The 25287-nt window shown below is 43.6% G+C and overlaps 1 protein-coding gene across 2 annotated transcripts in view; it reads right to left on the reverse strand.

The window, feature by feature from the left end:
- Positions 1-373: 373 nt before the first annotated feature.
- CA5A (carbonic anhydrase 5A) overlaps positions 374-25287 on the reverse strand; it is a 30683-nt gene continuing 5769 nt past the window's right edge. Inside the window, exons 1-7 of one of the 2 annotated variants that reach the window (XM_019536006.1) lie at positions 18017-18150; positions 14942-15139; positions 9283-9401; positions 7933-8028; positions 7719-7781; positions 6450-6605; positions 374-4523 (exon numbers count right to left, since the gene is read on the reverse strand). In XM_019536006.1, the coding sequence (XP_019391551.1) occupies positions 4332-4523; positions 6450-6605; positions 7719-7781; positions 7933-8028; positions 9283-9401; positions 14942-15139; positions 18017-18116 (924 nt within the window). In that variant the 5' untranslated portion in view covers positions 18117-18150 and the 3' untranslated portion in view covers positions 374-4331. Of the gene's footprint in view, positions 4524-6449; positions 6606-7718; positions 7782-7932; positions 8029-9282; positions 9402-14941; positions 15140-18016; positions 18151-25287 lie in introns of those variants that run through there. The other variant, XM_019536005.1, reaches the window with a different exon arrangement.

The raw sequence follows: 25287 nt of genomic DNA on the forward strand, positions 1-25287 counted from the left end.
CTTTGGGCAATCTGTACCGTAAGTATGGAAGGAAACAGTCAAGTACAGATATTCAAAAATTACAGTCCTCTTTTGGGCAGCATGTTTCATGCAGCCCAATAGGATAATGAAGCATTAGATATTCTTCAGTCCAGACTGCCTCAATACAGGGAGCTTCATTATTTCACCATTCCAATTACAATACAGCTCAGTAGAGTCTTTCATAGTTTCAAGCATCACAAGTTTTACCATCCAATTAGACTCTATTCAGGATGAACCAATTCATTCTTAGGGCTGAATTAAAGTGTTTTCTTGACGGAAAAGCTTCCAAGGTCCCCCCCCCCCATGAAAACATACAGATCTGAATTATCCAATGAAATATGCACACACTTTCTATTGTGTTACACTTTATTGCATAGATGCACACTAATTTAACAGGTTTAAAAATACAGCAGCTGAAGCTTTCTTTACATCAAGTAAAGAATCAAAAGGACAGTCCCTGTTACCAAAAGTGTTCATAAAGCCAATGCAATAAGCAGATTATAATTAGGAACACAACATATATATTAATATATGTTAACATACGTAGTACAAGAATGGCCGAGAAAATGAGACTGCTCAAAGAAAAACAATGCAGAATCTGATCATATAAATCATGAGCTGAAATTTAAGACATTCAAATTTGAAGCACATAGAATATAAAAAAATACGACAGTGTAAGGTACAATAACAGACCTAACAATTTAGGGATTGTTAACATAATACGACCCCAATATTCTGATAACAAAAGGAAACCAAGACAATCTACATGTATATGCATTTTCAAGCCTAGAAGGATTCAACACAACCCGACGTAAAAAATATATATATAATGCCACTCATCTAGGAGAAAGAAAGAAAATAAATCAGTTAAACAAGAAGTGCTGGTTTGTGCCTTCTGAGATATTGATATATGCATTAGCTATTTTACTGCCAAAGGCAGCCTGAGTTTCTTAAGCCACCAAACAGTTTGGTTTTCTTTAGTATGATACTTAACGTGCAGGGCAACTCCCTATACTGGGGTTTGCCCTGTTTCTGCATACAAATCTGAAAATAAGACTGCAGTCATACTGACTTTGAATCAGAGGACTGAAAGGGACCTCAAGGGTCATCTGCTCCAACTCCCCGCCTGAATACAGGAATGCAGTTGTTATCCTTATTTCAACCCTCCCTACCTCAACATCAATTCTGACACAACCTTTATTCTGAAATAATGAATGCCCCAGAAGTCCCTCCCATCTACTCTGGAGCAGAGCAGCATACTTCCTAAAAAATAAAACATCCGCTACCTATAGTTGTGTTAAGTGAAACAGATGGTCATCGTGCAAGCTGTACATTCATGCTGTTCTGCTTTGCCGCTTGACACGGGCAACAGCCTTATATCTGCCTTACAAAACACTTCATACAAATTAACTACAACCCAGCTGACAATCACATCGGCTGCTTTTTTATTAGGAGCCTGGACGAGTGATGGGAGGAATGATATTCCATCTGCCATTGCATAAAACAAACTGCTTTCCCTAATTCAACATCATTTTGCAAGGCCAGCATCAGCACACAGGAAAACTCATACAAACCAAGTCTCTGGACATTTTCTGAATAGGCAACAATTTGCTTTGCGGTTTTAATACGTTCTCTCTCTATCACAGACGCGCAAAACCCTAACGTGTAAATACAGACACGGAGAAAAGTAGCAGCAACCTAACCATTACAGTGAAATCCTTACGAGACCTCTATTGTGCAAACAAAATAAGACCAAACCCTTCAACACTGAAATCTGCTTTCGCGCTTTTTGAGCTCATCAGAGCTTTGAAGACATAACTGGAACTCAGATCCTGATGGAAATACTTCTTATCTGCTGAAGGTCTAAGTACAATTTTTTTGTACATTAACCCCACTAAAGTGAACTTGAGCATAATCATTTGAGAGGATAAGAATCTTTTCTCTTTACAGCACACTTTTGGAGGCAATATTTCCATACGATTAGAAAACACTTCAATAGAGCGTCATGTCTGGGCAATACACCTACATTTGGCTGGCGGTGAGCTAGGTCCAAATCCCCACGCTGTGAAAGGCTTGCAGGTTACTGAGCATTTATACCATAAACACCACCAAAACCCAAAATTAGATATTAGCAACTATATCTGCCACTAGAGCTAGATCAAGTAGTGCAACAAGTTTTGCAAATGCACAAGAATGAAGTGCAGAAATGAGCAAAAATTTGCTAAAATTCCTTAGGAATACACGAAGGAAACTAAAATAGTTACATCTTGGATATGAAATCAATCTAAAACCACAAAAATCTGTTCATTTAAAAAAAAAATACCCTGTCATTTAAAAGAGAATTTAAACCACTAACTAGCTAGAAAAGGTGACTTAATCAAGAGTTTTATACCGACTCTAAATGATCCCATACCTTGTTTTATGGTTTTAAAACATTTTTGCTTTAACAGCCAGTAGTTCAAACACAACCAAATTAAGCCAGGTTCTCTCTTTTACAATCACCAGTGATTTTTCCCTCCAATAAAACAAACAGATATTCTTTACACAACAAGGAACAGCCATTTAACAATCCCTTAACTCTACCATGTCCACGTGACTATTTAAGATACCATCGTTGAATATTGGCATATAGCTTATTTTTTATTTATAAAAGCCTGGTCCATTGTAGCCTTTAAGCTTAAAAGCAGCATTAAGAGTAGTGTTAACTACCATGGTCTCTAACAGTCTAAATATCATTGCCCTACCAGGTGGCAGTGATCTGTACAATAATATATAATATACTTGCCCTGTAACTGAATCCAAATGACTGCTATCTTCAAGTCGAACCCTTCTCCAAAAATGAAAGCGGGAATGACATGGAGAGAAAACATGGAGTGTGAAAGCAACTCCACATTTCAATGTGCCCAGTTTCAAAGTAAAACAGTTATTTTCCTAGTCCCATGACATTTAGTTATGTCATTATTGACCTCTGTGCATCCCCCTGGTTTTGACTACCAGGGGAATGAAACATAAAATCCGTTTTCTGCTATACACAAGGAAGAATACAGTCTAGTTTTGTGGGCTCTGGAGAGCTAACAGAGGGGAAAATCTACTTTTTACAACAGCAGAAGTTAGCCAGCTAGATCTGAAGACACACAGGGAATCAGATCTGGGGACTTAGAAGAGCCTATTTTACACACTTACCTGACAAGAACCAGAATAAGGGAGATGGATGTGTTTGATGGACTGAAGGCAAAAAAAGATACAGCTATTAGCCTCTGACTATCAACCTGAAATATAACGTCTCAAGGAAGCAGGGACTAGAATAAGGCACTAATTCAACTGAGCCAAGTGAAAGCCCACCATCAAAAAAAAAATCGGAGGCAAACAAAAAGGACTGTAACGTATTTAAACACAAACATAAAAAAAATAATTGGTCCTAAATTTCAAAATTTTGTGCTGAAGGGCTAGCTCGGTGACTTCCCTGGCACTGAATAACATCAGCCACTGGAGTCTTTTCCCCCAGCTGACAGAGGCAAAGCTTTTCTTATTTGTCCCCCAAGATAAGTTAAAGGGGAGGGAAAAAAAGATGAATCCATGTTACTTGTACAGCCAAGAGCCAGCCCTTAGTTCCTGTCCAAAGGAGAGGGTGACCTTGGCCATTTGCACATGAATTTCCTCCAGGGAATGGACACTGCTAAACACCGTAACACACACAAAGTCAATGAACACAGGGGGAAAACTGTGGCAAGCGTCATGCTTTAGAGGTAGATAAGATTCAGGCCACTGGACCACTCTCTGGGCTCAGCACCAAATTCATCAAGCAAATGTTTTCAGTCTTTAAATGGCGTATCCATTTTCTGGTTATCCAAAGAAAATTGCACTTTCCCCTCCCCAAAGCCAAGCTCAGAGAGGACATGATGGATTACCTACGAGGGACTTCTTTGCACTTCTTCGGGCCCCCCACCTGCTAGGGCGGTTCTGCTGCTGTTATTCATCTGCAAGAACCAAAAGGAGTCTTCAGTAAGCGGGAGAGTTTCAGGAGATACAGGATAATTGTGACAACAGAGCAAAGCCTTGCCCCCTTCCTTTGATTTCAATTACCCAAATACACTTCGTTGCTACTTGCTTTTAGAGTTTAGTAAAAGCATTTGCTTTTATAAAAAAAGTTACTCCACTAAAGCTCAAATGCCAAGTCGTGACCCCAAAATCCCTTTCAAAGACCAACTAATGAAATTCTATGCTATATATGCATACTACACAGAGATAGTAAAAAAAACCACTAAACCGTCTGCTAATCGCTTTTAGGCACTGCAACAAGTACTGTCTTTTTAAAAGCCACCCCATGGCCTGGCATGTTGGGTTTCTTCCTCGAGTCTTGTTTCAATGCTCAGGAGATGCTGGTTTTGGAAGGAGGAGCGGACGGTCCGATTCATCAGTGGCTGCAGCGGGCGGAAGTTGTCTACCATCCTCTTTTCTTCTTCCCCAGGTGAAGTGAAGAGCAGCATCCGAAAGGCCTCCAGCTGGGAATAAGACATGGCAAAGGTGAGTGACTGCCTGATCCCTCATGCTTGGGAACCACACCAAAGTACCAAGATATTTGGGCATCACTTTCTGCATGTCCTCATCACCTGCTGGTATCAGTGCAGCTATATGGTGTCTGCAGGCAAACTGGATCTTTAACGCCTTGTCAGGCCCAAGACAGACACGAGCCCTGAATATTCATGGATGGGATTCATGCCACCTTCAGAATAAATCTTTTTGCACCTCGCCATTCTTTGCTTACATCCTGCCTGCTTTTCTGGTCTCCTGTATCAGGCGCACACATGCTGGCAGGCAGGAAATAGTAACTACCAACTATAACAAAAGCAAATGGCGGTGCTCTCAAAGGCATGAAAGCAGGAATTAAGAAGAGAGTCCAAAGGAGGTTTTTAGTAGTTCACCTGATACCCACCAGGGAATTAAAAGGCTCTGTCAGATTGAAGGAAAAGCCAGAATTGAAAAGACAACACTACCCCTCCTATTAAGTTTCCTTTCCTGCTCTCTAACAATTGCCCCTTTGCTTCTCTGCAACTCTCAGGTTCCTTTCATTTAAAATAAAACATTCAGCTTGGAGGACAAGGGTGTATTCGGGTTCAAACACCACGGGGAGGTGGAAGTCACTTTTGGACTCCTCCAAGATGGGAACCAACACATGCCACGGCCGTTGTGAATGCACCCTTTTCCCAGGGTAGGTAGGGAACGTGGAAAGCTACCAGGGAAGCAGTCACCAAACAGGCACTCACTGCCCCAATCTTGTGCCTCTCCTCACCTGTTTTGCACCACGCAGCAGCAGGAAGCTGAGAACACAAGATGCTAAAAACAGAAGGCCCATAGAAGGGACCCAATACCAAATGCTGGGTGGACTTTAAAGCACCAAAATATCAGTATAAAACTGCCACATTCTTCAAGGTCACCTCTGCACGGTCAGCCTTGTGAGTAACTTTCATTTCTCCCTCTTTAAAATTAAAGGGAGGGAGGAAAGCTGATAGTCAGACTACAGGTATAATCAGCCCCGAGGGACCAAAGGGAAAAAACCCGATGAGGAAAATAACAAGGACACTGAAATTTCAAGTTCACCGCAACCTCAGCAATTGGGGGAAAAAGCATTTGGAGCGACTTCCACTTTTATACTCTTAGAAAGCTGCCTGAGAAGAAGGATATATTGGGGTTTCAGCAGCTTACGGCACAAGTACTTTGTGGATTCATACTGCTGACAAAGCTCTGCAATGTCCGTGAGGCCAAGAACTTAGCAAAATTAGAAGAGACGTGGATAACCAGAATATCCAGAGTGATAATAGCTGATGCTAACAATAATGTTCAGAGACAGATTACATTTCATGCTTAATAAAGTCTCCACTGGAGATCAGAACAAGACCTATTTGTGAGAGGCAAATGAGTCCCGTCTTCCTACATCTTTCTCTAAAGCACTTGGTCCTGGCTAATGAGAGAGGGAAGATAATCACAAATCACATGCTAACTTCACCAGAGCGCCCCAAGGGATGACGAGGTCAAACGGTCTCAAACTCCCGCAAGACCATTTCAGGCTGGACGTAAGGAAGAATTTCTTTACTGTCCGAGCCCCCAAGGTCTGGAACAGCCTGCCAGTGGAGGTGGCTCAAGCACCTACACTGAACACCTTCAAGAGTAAATTGGATGCTTATCTTGCTGGGATCCTATGACCCCAGCTGACTTCCTGCCCTTTGGGCAGGGGGCTGGACTCGATGATCTCCCGAGGTCCCTTCCAGCCCAAATGTCTATGAAATCTATATGATGGAGAGGGTGAGCCTTTGATGTCCCAAAAAGCGACAGACAGGTACTGGCAAGCATCCTCCTCCTGCCATGTGTTTCATTGCCCTCTGTACCTTCGAGCCATAAATCCTCTGCGTTATAAAAACAAGGCTGCATACCTGATTCTCATCAACCTCTATGGCTTTCTTCTTGATGATCCAGGTGACAGACTCTGTAAGCGGTGGAGTGGTCAGAGAGCCAGCATAGGTCCAGTAATCTGGGCATGACGGTAGCAAACAGGAGGGATCAAAAGTATCAAACTCAACAATTTCATCCTGGAGTCCAGAAGAAAAAAATCTGATGAGCAAGTAAGTATTTTCACAGGAGAAAATTCAAGGGAATGAGAAAAAAAAAATCTAGAAACTAGCTATTAGCTTATGCACAATACACATCAGGCACAGACAACCATAGCTGCTGCTAATGTCAAAAAACGAGTGAAAACTAAGAGCTGGCATTTTCTGAGTGGAAACCACCTCTCTGAAAATATCTGCAGCATTTATTTAAAGGAGCTTTCAATATGTCATTGTTTCATTTTTTTATTGGAAGCTGCTCTGAGCCTTTGCTGGGAAGAGCTGTGTATAAATCAGATAAATGCATGCATAATTGCACAGCCAATACCTGTTTTGTTCGGAGGGGGAAAAAAGACAATTCTTGTTGAGCTTACTAAAGGCAGGGTAAGTTCAGTTGGTCTTGACTGCAAGTTAGTGAAGCTACTAGCATGGGAAAGAGCATGTGTCCCTGCAAAGCAGTACTAAAGCAGTACTAAAAATGCAGTAGTCCCCTCTAGTGGTATAAAATGAAAAGAGTTGAGAAGTTGAATTTTCTTGAATTGTTCAATTTTGTTGAATTATCTGTGTACAGACAGCAAAGAGGGCTGCAGAGACCTTAAAGACCTCACACAGGCATTCCTGATTGTTAAGCAACAAATCTGAGAGCAGTGAAACCAGGAACACCAGATATTCTGGTTGCATGGGAAGTAAGGGCTGACTTGCTACTTAGGGTTATGATTCTCAGAAAAACAAGGCTCCTGGCTAGCATATGAGCCAATCTGAATGTTTTGGTTTTGCATCAGTTTCTTCCAGCCTTCATGTGAGGGCATTAAACAATACTGAACATCCATCATATTCTTATAAAGCAATACATCCTGCAGCATAGCATACTGTTTTTTGAATTGGGCCAGCTGGGAAGTGAGAGTACATAAGAGTTGAGATTTTCTTCACTTTAACCCAACTATGATTTTTGTAAGATCCAGTCCTCAACTCAGCAAACATCAAAGAGTTCATTAATGTCTTGATGTGACCTAAACTGTTCTCTCTGTTGAGAAGATACCTCTAACAATGCCAACAGTGCCATCCAGAGAGACTCTAAAACAAGTTTACAATAATTACCTTGTGTTTAACAGCTGGTAATGCATCTACTAACTTCTGCAGTCCTTCATGGTAGGCCCCCAGCTGCATAACAAATATGAATGTGAGAGTCATTAAGGTAGTGCACATAAATATCTGCCACAAGCAGCTGAATAAATAAATAAATAAATAAAGCAGTGTATTTAAGAGAAACGCTACTGAAACATCATTTTATATTACAACAGTCAGAATTTACCTTCAAAAATACTCCTATGACAGCCAAGCCATTACCCTCCATTACAGCTTCTTCAAAGCTCTCATATTTAACAGCATTCCAGTGTACTAAATGCAGCTGCAACAAAAGGAAAAACCATTTCACACACAGGAAATGTATAAATGTAGTCAAAACAAATGCAGCTTCTTCGATCATTTTCCCGGCCATTTCAGAAACACAGGCAACTACCTTAAAAATTAAAGACTGCAAAAAGTGGGGAATAAAACTATACATGAAATCAATATTCATTTTATTTAACCATTTTTTTTTTTTTTTTTAATATAACTTCCCCCCCATATTTTGCATTTCATAGAAGAGAAGCAGATCTGGCTTGCAGAGGACAAATTACAGGAGTAATATACTGATAGGTACAGAATGCCATTAAGCATGTTGGGCACTTCACTCCCCTTTGTGATTTTAAGAACGGAGAAAAATCCTCCATTAAATCAGGACAGGTAAGAGAGGACGTAGCTGTGCAGCCACCACCTTGCAGAGAAGTCAAAACAAGCCAGCTAAGTCCAATACAAGCCTTCATGACAATGGACTCCAAGACATCTGGATTCACACAGCTAAGGTTTTAAGTAATTTTTTTTAAAAACAGACCACCAGAGCATTTCAAGCAGGACAGCAAGAGTTGGAGGGGATGACTGGTTTCTCAACCAAGAAGTTAATTTTTCACAGCTGCCACACTTTCTCCTCTGAGTCCAATCTGTATTTTCATCCCTCGCCCCATCTGCCTCATTCACTTTCTTACCATAGGAATTGCCTACATGGGACAGTTTTACCATTTTGACGATACTTCAGAGGGCTAAAGCAGAAAAAAAACCCTAATGTGGCCACAGTTATGCTAGTATAAAAGTGCTTGTATCTGTTATAGGCTTATTCTGCTTCTGAAAGGTATCAGTTAAAACCAGGTCTTAGTCTCATCTTTTTTCTTCCACCCCCTTAACCTTGGCAGAAGTTATACCTAGTCAGGTGGAAGTGCTGTTCTGCCACCCCACCCTGCTCAGCGAGAAGCAGCAGCGATATTTTACTATGTGCCATGGGATTATTTTGTGGCTTCCACTGGCAACAAACAATGCCATGTGCCAGGAAAAAAGGCATCAGTGGCATTTGCATGTGAGCAACCAACTAAGACTCTGCTGTCTCCTGGGAACTACAGCAGCTTTGGCCTTATAGATGGGAGGGTGGCCAAATCTTACTGCTAAGGAAGACCGAACGTGACCAGGAACAACCGTTCTGCACCTCAAATGCAGCTCTTTAAGAGCCAGGACTGGAACCAAGATCAGTGCGAGTGTAGGCACCAGCACCCTTCAGGATTTCTTCCCATACCTCTGCTGGGTAGACCCTGCTGTCAATCGTGTGTTCGGAGCCCCACTCGTTTATAGCTCCCCAGTGGAAATGGAACTGCTTTAGCCTGTACTGGTTTTCCAGGGGTCCTCCCATAATTACTAAAAAAAGAAATATATATTAGTCAGTAATCAAGACAGAACTGCTGATGCGGCATGTTTACCCAGGAGAGCTCAACGACAGCAACTACTTTACAGTAACCCCTGCCCCCGAGCTAATTTTACAGCTAAGCCACCTAAAAACACTTGATCAGGGGAAGCCTGCAACTTCTGTCAGCACATGGAGGACAATCAAGTTTAAGTACACTCAGAAAAATGGGAGGTCCAACATGATTAAAGCTTTCCCACCCCACTCCCTGCAAGAGGGACAATCGTTCACATGGTATTTGTCCATCAGGGTTATCCATACCTCCACCCCCTTGTCTCAGCAGATGCATTAGGAGTGACTCAGGGTGTCTTCAGACTCTCTCATCTGGACTCAAAGCCAAAAACAGCATCTCCATCTGCCCCATGGCATACCCACAAATCCTAAAACTACGACTGTGACATGGCCACGGACCTTGGAATTTCCTATAGGCATCAGGATCCGCCATGTTGTCAAGAGCAACAGCCCAATATTAAACTAGTTTGTCTTCATTCCTACAAAGGTGCTGACACCGTGTACGTTGTGTACCCAAATGATTTACACTGGAAAGTAACTAGACACCGACTTCCTGTGGGCAGGAGTTCAAAGCTTGTCAATGTTACTGGGCGCATCTACACAAGATGCTGGATGTGTGGTAGCCCAATAACACTGCACAGCAGCGCGCTGGGAAAAAACCATGCTAATACGCTACTGCGCAGCAGTATTAGGCTATTGCCCAATAAGTACCACTAAAAAACCGTGTGCCAACGCTACTGCACAGTAGCTGTAGTTCCTGCGCGCTTAGTATTTCATTAAATAAGTACTAAATTAAATGTGTGGTAACTACCGTGCATTAATGAACGTGTAGACGCCCACCAATAAGCAATATTTGGAACTGGCTTCAGCTGGTATTAACTATAATTCTTCTTGGCCCCTAAAATCCTCATTACTAGAACAATATATTAGGTCGTGATTTTGTTTAATGGGGAATAAGATTAGTTTGTTTCCTCAGGACAAATTTAAATTCTGGGTCTGCTTTTTCAGTAAACAACTCATTTTCCTGTTTTTTCTCCAGATTAGTGATTCACCGATTACTCCAGATTGCCATAAAGACTCCTCCTGGTTCCAGATCCCTTTAGAGTCACTAGATCATAATATGTGCTAAACTACTGGTAATAACAACTTTAAAAGGCTGTTAATACTGTCTTAAGTGTCTAAGAAATTTGCTGACACAGAGAGTGCTCCTAACAGCACTATTGAAAAGAAAGTAGTTATCACTTTACCCCTGAGGAGGGCATCAAGACCAACATTTCTGGAAGTGACTAACCATGCTGGAAGTTAGGCTCATCACACCACCAGCCTCCTTTTCACAGGTACCTGCCATTGCTTCTTTTGACCTGCCTAACTTTGTACAGCACTGGGATTTTGGGCAAGTAGAAAGGTTACAGTCATGATTCCTCCCAACTGAAGTCAGTGGAATAAGAACAGGAGTGAATATAATACCAATTATCACTAGTATGCCTGACCAACTCAATTATCTTCTATGATGAAATGACTGGTTCTGTGGATGCGGGGAGACCGGTAGATGTGGTGTACCTTGATTTTAGCAAGGCTTTTGATATGGCCTCCTACGACATTCTTGCAGGCAAGCTAAGGAAGTACGGGCTGGATGAATGGACTGTAAAGTGGATAGAAAACGGGCTGGAGCATTGGGCTCAGAGAGTAATAATCAGTGGCTTGATGTCTAGTTCGCAGCTGGTATCAAGTGGAGTGCCCCAGGGGTCGGTCCTGGGGCCAGTTTTGCTCAATGTCTTCATCAACGACCTGGACGATGGCATGGAGCACACCCTCAGCAAGTCCGCAGGTGACACCAAGCTGGGGGGAGCAGTAGATGCACTGGAGGGTAGGGCTAGGATTCAGAGTGACCTAGACACATTGGAGGATTGGATCAAAAGGGATTTCATGAGGTTCAACAAGGACAAGTGCAAAGTCCTGCACTTAGGAGGGAACAATCCCACGCACCAGGACACGCTGGGGGCTGACAGGCTGGGCAGCAGCTCTGCAGGAAAGGACCTGGGGGGACAGGGGACAAGAAGCTGAATATGAGCCAGCAGTGTGCCCTTGGTGCCAAGAAGGCTAATGGCATCCCAGACTGCACTGGTAGAAGCGTTGCCAGCAGGTCATGGGCAGTGATTCTTCCCCTCTATTCAGCGTTAGGGAGGCCACATCTGAAATATCCATTAAAGGGGAAACATAGTAGTACACTGTAGTTATTTAGTTCATCTAATGCATCCTGGCTCATTTCTTTGTTTTAAACTATGTAAAACTGACCATTAGCTTTACAAACAATTAAGGAAATAAAGAAAGGTTTGAGAAAAGCCAACTGAAGCCAAATATAGTGAGAGTACACTGAACGTGACGGATATGAACCGACAGCGCACTTCTGGCCCTGAGCAATTAAGTCAATCCGAGCAAGTGAGCGACCTCAGATATGTTTGCTCATCTCAACAGCTTCAGTCATAGACACGTTGGCAAAAAACTCAACTTCTTTGGATGGATATGATGATCATACAAAACACAGGTTTCCAATCCTCTTCCAATCACTCTCACCTCCCGGTTTTTCATGCCCTACCAGAAGACCGAGTGGTTAAATGCTCCATTCGTCTTAAAAAGGAACACCAGCTAGAACCCCCCCACCCCCAAATTATCTGTTGTTTCTTTTAAATTTAATTGTGTTACAATCCATTTCCATCCAGGAGATGGCAGTCGTGCACACAAACAGCAAATGGCACATTACATACCTTCCCCACACCCTCCTTTGCTCGTGCTTCCTTCATGCTGCTATTTTGCTGGTGCACAACGCCCCATGGCAGCACCAGCCTTCTCTCTGCCCGAGTCCCGATTTAATCTCCTCTCAGATGCTCTGCATTTCTCTTTATCTTGGACACATGCTTCTTTTCAGCATTTTGTACTTCTCTTTAATGTTTTTAATCCTATTTTGTTTTCAGTGTTGATGCATTTTTATGCCTTCCTCCTCTTCTCTACATGGATCTTTCTCTATTACTGCTGAATGACAGAAGCTGGGAGGAAGAAAACAATAGAGATAGGAATAGTAAAGAGCAGAAGATGGATAAGGTGGGGTGGATAAAAGTTAGGTGTTTAGAAAGCAGACAGACATATAAAGAAAATCTCTGTTAAAGTAAAAGGAGGATCCTGAAGTTTTAGTGTGAAATTAAGAAGGCTAATGAGTTTCTGCTGCTTTTTGGGGCCATTAATATAGAATGCCCCAATAAAACTAGCACACTTATAGTTATGTGCTACATTGTAAAAACATGAATATATCACTGCATGATGTCTTTGTTCTGCACATAACGATTAAGGTTCAACAATAACAAATCACAAGTACAGTCAGTGGCAGGGGGCTGTTATAAATTTGAAAAAGCAACGGCACAAAGGTTCAGTAAGCAAGCCCTGAAGGCAAAAATGAGTTGCAATGAACACTGCAACAAGGGGATGATTAAGCATGCAAAATTTGTTTCAGAATCACTTTAGGATCTCCTGCTCCACAAGAAAGCAAAGGCAGTAGTCATCAAATGGTGCAGTTACACTTGCAACTCTCTGCTAATGGTACCTGGAGAAAAATGCAAAAACATGTAAAAGGAGGAAAGGCGGACAGGTGTTTGATGCTCAATTTAAAGAAAAGTGACAGCTAAGAACAGACAGGTAAGCAGAAATCCTACACTCTTCTCCATCAATAGATCAGCTGCTATGCTAGTAACAAGTGCCTTCATGCTCATAACCAAATCCCTCCACAGCCACTATTTGGTTAAACCACTAGTTCCAAACCGAGGTGCCACAAGACCCTTTCAAGTACCAACATCCCCGGTACCACTGCAGCCAGATGCAACTACTGTGCACACCTTTGTTTCCAGAAAGTGTGTGAGATGCTCAACTGGAAAAGCAGCTATGGAAGGAGCAGGTAATCTGCCTCAAAACAAAGGGGATGAAGGGCAGTTTCACCTGGCTGTGGCATGGCAGGCTGGAGAGAAACTAGGTAAATGGAGACATTACAACAGGGATTAGGCCAAATTTAGAAAGCTTATGGAGGGGCATCTTGAGTCTCAAAAGGTTGACAACCACCGGGTTATAAGAATAACCAAATATTACTGCTTCCGAGTAGTTTTAGGGATTGTCTTACCTTTCTTCCTTGTTTCCCAAACTCCAAAAAAGCCGCCCAATAAAACCAGCCTTTCACAAGATTGTTTGTCCCAATGTCCCATCAAAGAGCAGCCAAAAAGCTCTGATATCATGGAAGCAAAATATTCATTTTGCACTTTGAAACCTTCCACAAAATTATTCCTGAGATCATTCTAAAAACTGTGAACAAGCTTCTAAATTAAAGATATTCCTAACCATGTCCCTTCTGTCTCAAAGGGGGCAGTCAAACCTTTCCTATACTGGTTATTTCACCCACACCACATAGGATGCAATCCAGAAAGTCACAACTCATCTAAACTCTCTCTTTCCTCATTGCCAAGTTGGGTAACCAACATGAAACAAATGCCATCCAATATCTACTGCCTACTTAAAGGCTGTTACTAAATATTCTGTTCATACATAAAAGAAACAGAAAACTGCACCGAAATGCTTTGGTCACATAGATATTAACAGGATCTGTGGACAGGAAACCTTGCATGTGGGGTTATATCTTGAATTCAGACTCACTTGAATTTAGAGTCCAATTTAAAAGTGTACCAGCCTGGGATAAAGCATTTAGCTACAATATATCGGTGGGGCCCCAAGTGTTATTTTAGAGCAACAAAATCACTTGCACACTCGCTTCCTGTGATAGCAAATCAGGGTTATTCATTTTCTCTGCAAGTCTATTTGGGTTAAATAGTTCTACCAAAAAGAGCATACTCTTCAAAAAGGAAAGTTCATCTTGCCCGCTGACTGTTTCAAATGCATTACACTTACTTATCTGCTGAAGAGATGAGCTGCAAATTATTTAATTAATGTTTAATGCCAGATTATATTTGAAATGCAAGAAGATGCACACATACAAGATGGATGGCTAAAGACGTATCACATCTTTACCTTAGAGAGGCAGTGAGGCCTAATCAAAGGGACTGGTATGAAGGCTTGCACAAGAAGAGTAAAATTCCCCCAAGTGCACGCTGATTTGCTACACACCAGGGACTGTGGGCCTGGGCCCACCCGAGTGCAGGGCTGGTATAAGGCTCCAGGCACTACCTGTGCTCTGAATTAATAGTGTAAATGGGGCTTGCAGATAACTTTCACGTTACAGCATTCATTACAGTGAATCCCTGCTTAAAGTAAAGCTCTTTTGGAAGGGAGCTAAAATAGCATCTTCTCTCTAAGAAGGTTACCATATAGGTTTCAGCATTTGTTTCCTTATTCCAACCGAATCCAAGAGCATATGGTACGTAGGGTTTTTCTGCTCTAGACCGAAATCACCCATCAACCCAATCTTGTTGCCGACCAAAGCAGTACTTACTCGATTTGTCCATGGAATCCTCAAATTCAACAAGGAATGAGTACCCATTGTTCCAGATGTGAAGACACGTGTCTGGGTCATAGCTGATTTTCAGGGGCCTCAGGTAAGGGTCAAAAATACTATCTCTCCACTGGATATCGATCGGAGACTGGCGTGTGCCCCCCGGGATTGAAAGCGGGCTCTGCCAAAGCGGATGCACTAGAAAAAGAACAGAGTCGGTCTCTAATGCACAGTACAGAATGATGTTTTTTTAAAGACTACTTCAGATCTTTTTTTGCAGCAAAAAGCATGTCAGAGTACAGACCCGCGCAAAAACAGGAACTGATGCATTCCACCCTATGACTCATTACCCAGGGATGTGTGATAATTGGGCTTATGGCTGTGTCTGCTATCCTTCTTTGTATGCAATTTGTTCTTCAGAGCACTAGTCTTATTTGCCAGGGAATTTCTCCCTCTACTGTCAATGGCATTCAATAGGGCTTCTGTCTAAATATAATACTCTATTGTGATTTGTGTTCCTTCACCAGCACCATCCACTGCTATCCGCACAGCTTCAGGGGGAGGTAATTCCTGCTGCAGAGCAAAACTACTCTTCAGAGGTCTCCATACATGCAGGCCTCTCTCATTCCCCCTCTGCCTTTCTGGGGTAACAGATCCCCAGCAAGCACTGCTTCTGTTGTGCCTGCTACGACTGGAGCTCAGGTGTCAATCTTATAAGATGGTACTTTTTTTTTTTTTTTTTTTTTTACAGGCAAGACTCTCCATTAGCAATGGCAGGGGGGCCCTTGGGCAGATTAGGTTGTGGGATCAGGGTTTATGAGGACTGGAAGATAAGCAAGACAGTCACAGAAAGGGAGGTAGGGGTGCAAAATTATTCCTGGGCAGCCGTTCTTAATCTGCAGCTAGCCATCACCAGCGGTCCAGAGAGAACAACATACCTTTGAAGGAAGCTGATTTTGGTTACTTCATGAAAACAGTTTGCACCAGTCATCTAATAAAAGTGATCGGATTTACCAAAAACACCTCGTCTGCCTACATTCTTAGACCACCACGGCTACAACCAACACCCCCGTTTCACTCTTAGCATCTGAAGAATTAAGCTGTTGCTACAAACGTTGGGGCTTCTCAGTCCCTAAGGTGTCACCCTGCCCTGCTTTCTGGCAAACTTTAACATGAAAGAAAGATCAAATATTGTAACAGGCCATTCACATGCCAGGCCACCAAATAGTTGTCCTTCACACCTCTCAGCAAAAAGCAAACTTATCATAAAGCCAGTGAGTGCTCAAGGTCGCGGCTCATAAGGAAGCTTGCACTGCTGCAACCTGGTTATAACACGGCCAGCACTTAGTGCCCCGTTCTAGAAACACACGCAGTTTTCTCTCATTACTAATTTTCTGGATTTGTCATAAAAAAAAATCTGCTGTATTCAAGAGCTGCTGCTAAGGGGGGCCTCTCAGCACGTCTACCCAACCGGCCAGCTGTTCAATATATGGCGCTGCAAATGCAAATGGAAAATGAAGGAGAGATGCAGCTTCTCTTGCCAGGTGGCAGAAACATAAAGCATCTTCAACTCCATCTGCGTGCTCTGAGGGACTCGAGCACTGTGCCCTGGCCATGGGCGGACCTAGGTATTTGGAAATGGGATGGTGCAACATCACATCTAACACAACACACATTTTTCTCCAGGAAAAAAAGAAACTGGAACCTTTACTAATATCTTAGGGGCCTGGGGCAATATTGTTCAGTTGAGGATCAAAGCCAAAATGAATATAACTTTATTGGAACAGGCACACATTTGCTAGATTATATAAATTTAAAAAGCCACAACAGACTAGGCCAAAGATGCTGTTTCACCAGTCCTGTAATCATCACAGCTATAAAGGCACATCTCTTCCTCAAATCTGTAAAAGTGCATCTAGTTAGAGCATCTTGCCAGCGCATCCAACCCGTCACTGTCAGGCGTTGCCCCTCTTACCCCACCCCAGCAAAGGCTTTTAGCTGCAGCTACAAACCAACGGCAGGGCTGCAAAACAACACGAGAGAGAGAGGTTACCGTGAAGAAAACTGCGGAAGGAGAACTGCATTTACAAAGCAACAAGGCCATTAAAAAGGAGAAAGGGTCAGAAGCACCTGGTGCTCTCCCAGAGCTCAGCACCGGAGACAAGACAAGGGGAGCGGGAATTAGGTTAGGCAGAGCAGTAGCCGCCTTAGGGGAGGGCAAACGGCGACCACCCATGGCCCCACACTTTCTACAAATAAAAACGAATGAATATTTGCCTTATCAATACTGTGCTAAGATACTTTGCTCTATCCACAAAACTACTTTCATTGCGGTTTCATGGATAGAGCAAAGCGAAATAGAAATAAAAAACGTCCAACTTGCTTCTGGGTCATCGAAATTAAGCCTCCAATGAGCCAGAAACGACTCTCTTGCCTTAAGAAGCCCCAAAATTTTGCAACAAATGTGCGACTCGCATAGGGGTCACCCAAATTAAGCCTCCGCCAGGCCCCAAATGCCCCTAGCTTTACCACAGATATCCAACTTGCATACAGGTCACCCAAATTAAGCCTCCAAGGGGCCTGAAATGCCCCTTGCTTTACCGCAAATGTCCGACTCGCGTATGGGTCGTCCAAATTAAGCCTCCAAGGAACCAGAAACAACTCTCTTGCTTTAAGAAGCCCCAAAATTTTGCAACTAATGTCCGACTCGCATAGGGGTCACCCAAATTAAGCCTCCACCAGGCCCCAGATGCCCCTTGCTTTACCACAGATATCCAGCTTGCATACGGGTCACCCAAATGAACCCTCCACCAGGCCCCAAATGCCCCTAGCTTTACCACAAATGCCCGACTCGCAAACGAAGCCTCCAAGGGGCCCGCCCAGGGCCCAGGGCGGCGGTGCACTCGCCCCCCTCGGAGGGCCTGAAGCCGGGGGTGCGCAACGCCCCGGCGGGGATGATGCGGCTGGGGCGGGGCTGGGCTGGAGGTCAGCTCTTGGGCTCCTTCCCCGCCTCGCAGGCCGGGGTCCCCCTCCCTCAGCCAGGCTTGGGCCGCAGCGCGAGGCGCCGGCACTCACGGGCGTCGCGGAGGCGGTAGGAGCAGCAGGTGCCCAGGCTGCAGGGTCTGGCCCCGCGCGGCGCCGCCGCCAGCGCCCTCCGCAGCGCCCGCAGCAGCATCCCCGGCCCGCCGCCGCCGCCGGGGCCCGCCCCCCGCTGCTGCGGAAGACGAGCCGGGGAGAAAGCCTGGCCCAGCCCCGGGGGCGCCTCGCCTCCAGGAAGCCGGCGTCCCGGAGCTGCTCTTCTGGCTGGAATTGCGGCCCGCCCCCCGAGGGCCAGCGAAGCCCCCAGCCCCGCGCCTCCAGGCGTGGGCCTGCACGCCCAAGGGGCTTCGGGCGGCAGCAGGGCCGCTTGCCGCTCTGGGCTCTTGGGTGGGGGATTAGCGGGGGCCAGTTTGGCCTGGGCTGCAAACGACAGGCGGCCCTGGACTTACACCCGTTAGAAGTGGACACCCCGCTCCGGCTTTCTGGCGGCCGTTTCGACGGCGCGGCGCCAGCGAACCGCCTCCCGTCCGGCCAGGCTTCCTCGGACGCTTTCTTTAAGGAAGCAGACGCGACTCCAGAAGAGGCTCCAGCCAAGAGCCCTTGGAGAAGTCCAACTCGGAGCCCTTCAGGAGGAGGTAGTTCTGCAAAGCCACCTCAAAGAAGTCCTTCCAAATCGATATGCTGGCTATTTACAGTATAAATACGTTAATGTAGGTGATGCTACTCATCGAGAGGTGATCGAGTACACAATTCTGGAGTATTTGGGGTGAAAATAGGGTCTTGGGCCTTGGTTCAGGAACATTTATAACATTGTTTCTTATGAGAGAATTGGTTCCCAGTAACAGCGTTCCCACTTAAGATGCTGTTTTCAGGACCCGATTGTGTCGTAAATCCGAGGTCTGCCTGTATATAAAAAAAGCCCAAACGGCCCCCTGGTCCCTCGCTCCCCACCCCGACACCTCTGGCAGCCAGCACGTTGAAACCCGCGGCTTCCCAGGTTTTTCTCTTTTAAAGGAGAATCCATTTGTAAAGCTGTTTGTCAGCCTATATTTAGAGTTTGTTCACAGCCCTTTTATATATTCTTGCAACCCGCTTTTGGGTCACGACCCATGGGGTGAGAAGTGTTGCCGTAGGGCTCCTGAAGGAGCTTGGTTGCAGCCAGGATAGGCAGTCTCTCCTCGCAGGGAGGAGGCTTGCTTACCAGCCTAGAGATTTCCCGGACTGACCCCCAGTAATTTTAGTTGTGGCAGGGAGCTCCTCCCTCCCCCAAAACCATTCGGAGCTCAGGTAAATGCCTGTCCCCTTTACAAAGCCAAGGCCGTCGTGACAAAGTAGTCGTGTGCTGTCTGGAGAGTCCAGGGGGCCAGCAAAAAGGTGGGAGGCCTGAGGGCTTGCACGCCGAGCTATCATCAAGGGAAGAGCAGGGACGACATGTTTTTTCAGGGAAGGGTTGATGTTGATGGAAGCAGGGTAGACTTGCACCTTCCCGACTAACCAAATAAGAGGCGCATCTCTGGTTGAGTCCATAAGGTCTAAATCTACCCTGACTTCAGGCTAAGGTGGCTAACTGCTTTTCTCTGCTCGCGGTATAGATGCAGCCAGAAAGATGATGGGACTAGCCCAAATCCTCCAGAACGAGTGTGGAAAACCCAGATCCCCCAGCACCAATCCCCTACCCACTCCATGGACTTTTAAACCACGTTTTCTAAAAAAACCCAAATCTTTAACATGCTTCTTTTGAGATTCTGGGATCATCCTTATTGTTACTGCTCTTGAATTTCCATGAAAAACTGGGCCTTGCGCTGAGAACATACAGTTGTCAGAGAAAAAAAAGTTAAGTTTCTCAGGGCAAATTAACAAACTGCACACTCAACTTCAATCAACTGTAAAGTTAAATTACAACTGTTCTAGTTGAAGGGATTTGCTTCAAAAGGCGCCATTGTGTGCACACAAGACTGTTTATGAAGTGGGCTGAATTGGGGAGAGGAGCGGAAAGCTAACTAATGAGTTGCCTCCAGTGGTTATACAGCTGGAAGGCCAGCAGTGGGACAGGGTTAGGGGACACACAGCATGCCACCTTATATTATAGGATTTAAGACTGGTTAAGCATTGTTTAGTTTATTCTTAAAGATTTGGCTGCTTACTTTTTAAGTTGAGGATTTTTAATGTACAGATTGGGTCATTAAATGTTGATAATATTTTTTTGTCCCTGGATGAAGGGAGCCCTAGTCGTTTCTTTTTTTGCTTTGCAGTTTTCTCTAATTTAGAAGATGCATAACTGAAGAACAAGGGAAAGATTATGATTATTTTTTTAAAATTCAGACCAGCTGCTGCTTTCAAAGACCCTGATCTAAGCAGGTTGAATCACCATTTCAGATGCAGCATTGAACACAGTTTGTCCTTGGCTACCCTTGCAGTTCAACCATGGTCAGCACCAGGCAGATGCCTCCCTGATGTCTGATGTCAACAGTAGTGAGGGCAAACTTATATGAGCTTTGACCCTTCGCTATGTCGGGGGCTCTGTGCTCACAGCTGTTTACGTGATCCGACAGCATCATGAAGACTTTGCCTCCGATCTGTTCTTATCTGTTAATGACCCAAGAGTTTCCTTTCCCCTACTTTTCCCTCTTATTAGCAGACCAGGTTCTTTGGGTAACAACCAACACCCCCAAAACACGGACGATATTGAATTTTGACGTGATCGTTATGATGCATTCTCCTTCCCTTCCCTTTATCTTCTCTTTTAGAAGCTGACAACTGAGCAACTCATGAATTCAGGCTTCCCACATTATTGTTGCGATATCTCCAGTCTTCAAATTGTGGAAGATAACACTTATTGCTGTGGGACACAAATTTGGTTCCCCGGGGAATCGTTAGCTGGACCGAACAGCCATTTCAAACTTCACCTAAAAGCCCATCTACAGTCATAGAAACATAAGGCTGGAAATGATTTCCAGAGATCAACTAGCCAGTTCCCTTGTAGGAGGGGACAGGTTGTCCCCCGCAGATGTTTACATAACCTGTTCTTAACCATTTCCATTGCAGGAGATTTCACAATGTTCCTCAGTAGCTGGTTCCAGGCCTTTACCAGCAAGAAAGTTTTTATGCATTTCCTAATCTAAATTTTGGTTGCACATTAAGCTTATTTTTTCTTGGATCTAGAAATGAGCTATGGACTCACTATTAAGATCCTTGGATGACTATCTTACTCATTTCTGAGTTATTACCCATCATCATCATCATTTTTTCTTGTTCTTCTCAAAGTGGCCGTGGAGAGCAATTAATCGTTTTTGTCTTCAGGACAGTCTTTTATACTGGAAGACGGGTTTCACGTCCCGCCTCGGTGCTCTCTTTGCTGAGCCAAGGAAACCCTAATGCTTTAATGCTTCATCACAGGTTGTGTTTTCTAAAATCTTGTTCTCTGGATTCTCTCCAGTTTGAATCTGTGTCCCCAGTTTGATATCTTTTCTAAGGCATGATGCCTGAAATCGGACATACAATTCCAACTTAGGCCTCAGCAGTGAAATAATGCACATGTTGGAAGTTAAGCACATGCTTAAACACTTTGCTAAATCAGACTCCTTAGCATTTTGTGCAGTCCGGCTAGACTGTGGTGAGGTCTGTCTACTGCCAGACAGGTCTAGCCCAGGAACCAAGTCCAAGACGATCCCACTTCCCACTAATTAGACATTAGAATATCTGATTTTAACCAAGGCTTTCAATTGCACTGGACAGCAGAGCTAGCTAGGATGCACCCCACCTACCAACCCTGCTGGAGGCACCTGGCAGCTTTCTCCACCAGATTAAGTAAATGATGAGTGCATCCCTTTTGGGAAAGGTATTTGAAAACCTAAACTGGCCAAGTAGCTACATGTTGTATTGCATTAAAAAGCCCCTCCTAGGCTCTGGGACATGAATACTATTTACTGTATACAAGGGAAAGGTCCTCATCCTTACTTGGGTGGGCATTACTGTATTTGAAACGTGTAGCTATAATTAGAGCAGCCCAGACTTTATTAGCCATATCTTTGATATTTCATGTCACACACAAAAATGGAAACCTCTCTATACAACTGAAAATATGGATGAACACCCCCCCCAACATCTATTAACCATATCTATTATGTCTATTACTGTTTTGTAGAAGGGACATCAGGTTGCCCTCAGTTAATTGTTTGTAACTCCATTTACTTCAATAAGCCAATGCATTGCAAAGTTGGCCGGCAATGCGCCATTTTAATTGCTTGTAAATTGTTTTAAAAGCACATTTCAATGTAAATAAAGGACACACTAAATAAAAGAGAGTGAGCCATCCTTTTGCACATCTAATACTAATAATATTGCCAAAGCAAGCTTCTTGAGGTATGCGCCTTCAAAAAGGATGGGTTATTTCACTGAGAAGCTAAACAAAAAGCAACAGTGTTTACCTACAACATGATGCTAAATGGCATGGGTTCAGTCGCACACATTTCTCACTGAGCTTGTACATCACTTTTGCATCAGTTTCTGCAGAGCACAGGCTTTCTTCTTAGAAAAAGGTGACTGATTTTAAAGAAAACCTTCCAATACCTATTGGTCTTTTTTTTTTTCAGTCTGCAGAACAACCAGGAAGAAAAATGGCTGCAGACAGATAGATTAAGGCCCAAATCCTAGCTTTAGCATAAAGCTAGAGCATCCAAAATCTTCCTTTCCCAGCTATGGTAGAAGCAGAGTTGCTCCTCATCCCAAACCAATATGAAGAGAAGATAGCAGCCTTTGCAAGGGATACTACCACTCATACCTGGGCTGTTATCCTTGCCTTTCTGTCTTCGTTGTACCGGTAATTAAATGTTTTCATATATACCTGTAAACATTTGAACCACATCCCCTCCCGTTCCCAAATCTTGTATGCACTTCGAGTTCTGCCAGTGGGAAAGATAAATCTGGCTATTGACCCAGTGGATGAACTGTCAAGGACTATGAGGAGGGAAGAGTCAATAGCAGGATGCCTCAACCCTCCTGGGAAATGGAGTTCTGCTGCAAGTAGAATAAATCTATGCAAGTTATACCTTCCTCATAGTGTAGTGCTACTTCATTTTAATTCATGCAGGTTATATAAATTCATCTTGTGTTTGCCCTCTGGTGTCATCATGCCCTAGATCTTTTGGGTTTTTTTGGCTTTCTCTGGTTGAGGTTGATGAATTAAGACTCTCTGAATGACACCATATGCCTTTACATTATTTTTGGTAATTAGTTCCAGCTGCAGATGTTTTTTCAGATTAATTAAAAACACTATTGAAAAGTATTCATACTAAAAGCCTTAGGGGGAACCACTTACAGAACTTGTTTAGTATCTGCTAAATTGATTAAAGAGATAATTGCAGACTCTGTTATAGGTATAAGACCACACAGTTCAGACTGTAGGAAAGGGAATCAATCAGCAACCCAATTGAATTGCATTTATGTTGACATCCTGAGAGCAGAAAAGTTGAACAAGGTTTCTTATTTATTTGTGATGAGGTTATTTATGACAAAGCTGTCCAGAGTCATGCTGCCTTCATAATTCATATGAGCCTCAAAGAAAAGCATGTGATGGATAAATTCTTATCATAGACATAGCTGTGTGAATCCAGAATAAATCCAATTAAATCAGTGGATTTACTGTAGTGCTGTAACTGTGATGAGAATTGGATACTACATCTTCCTGAGAATTTACCAAAATCTGATTTTTTTGGCAAATGCAAAATTGCCTACAGTTATCTACATTTTCTGTAAAGACTCTGGGAATGAGAAAATCAGATTTGGGGTATAAAATTAGAACAGCTAATATTAGAGAACATGTTTTAATGAATCCCTTTGTTTGCTCATCACAAGAGGAATAAAATAACTCCAGTCTCATTTATTCTAAACTTTCTGGGTGATCAATGCTTCTTCCCTGCTAAGAAGAAAGGGGAAAAAACACTCCTTGAAACAGGGGTGGAGGTTGTAGCTGTGTTGGTCTAAGGAGAGAGGCAGACAAGGTTCTTTGGGTGAATCTGATATCTTTTATTAGACCAACTTAACTAGTCGGAAAAAAATTGTAAGCATCACTCCTTGAAGCAGGCATTTTCATGAGTTTGCACAGGGAATCCTTTGAACACACTCTACCCAGTTCTGCAACAAAACAGTGTGGGCAAAAATATAGGGAAGCCAAATATTTTGAAAATCACACCCATTTAAAGGAAGTGGGTTGGGTTTTTTTGTCCTGTGCTGAGCTGGTGTACTTTCCATGGCAACACGTTCCTGATGGGGTGGGGGGAATAAACAAATGCATAACTAAGACAAAGTCAAGAAACATTTCAACCTTTAGAAAACACAGCTCAGCTTCAACCCCGTGGATTGAATGTTACCAAAGTAGTCCAGGATGGGTTGATTCCTTTATGGCTCACACAATAGATGTCTAGATTTGCTGCGTGATAGCATTGATGCCTTGGCTACATTCCTTCTTGACAAGGTGCTGAAAGTCCTGTTCAGTTGATGTCAGCTTTGGATTGCATCGGAGGCTGGTTTATTGATATAAACAGTCTAATGCCTTCACTTTTATCAAATGGCTTGTGACTGACAGTGTTGTAAGCTTGACAGGAAAGCAACAGCAGATTGCGAAAGGCTGAGCTTTTCCTTGCTGCCAGAGTGTGTGGCTGAGATAGGAACTGGGATGAGAATGCACTGGCAGAGGCTCAGCCTAGATAAGGAGGTAATTCCAGTTGGCAAGGGGAAGCAAATACGGCCTTGGTGTTTACTGTATGTGCGCTGTTACTGAAACTGTGCATGCAGGCATGGCTGCTCAGCATGGAAAAATGGCTTAGTAGATGTCTGATCAACCCCGGTGCACAATTGCAGGCATAGATTTGGTTATAGCTTCCACATAGTGAAGTGACACTTCATTTTAATTCATGCAGGCTATATAGATGCAGGTTGTATATTCATAGATGCAAGTAATATTCATGCAGGTTATATACATCTAGATGGTGCAGGTGTGGTAGATACCCTTGCAGGTTATACACATCTAGATTGTGCAGGTGTGGTAGATACCCTTGCTCCAGGTCACTCGTGTGTGCCCATGTTTCTGCCTATAAGCAGTGCTAAAAATCTGGCCCTAAAGGATTCTGTTTTTCTTGTCTTTGCTTTGTCTTTGGTAGAACCTGTCCACGCCTTACCAAGTAGGCCAACCATCCCGGGGTGGTTTGAGGCTTCTGACTATTAAGGTCCCTTCCAGCTCCTAACATCTATGAGACTCAGAGTGGATTATTCAGCAAATTCTATATATGGAAAGGGAAGGAAGTTTCTTG

This window comes from Crocodylus porosus, unplaced genomic scaffold (genome assembly GCF_001723895.1).
Source record: "Crocodylus porosus isolate Cpor-Errol unplaced genomic scaffold, CroPor_comp1, whole genome shotgun sequence".
Classification (NCBI taxonomy): domain Eukaryota; kingdom Metazoa; phylum Chordata; order Crocodylia; family Crocodylidae; genus Crocodylus; species Crocodylus porosus.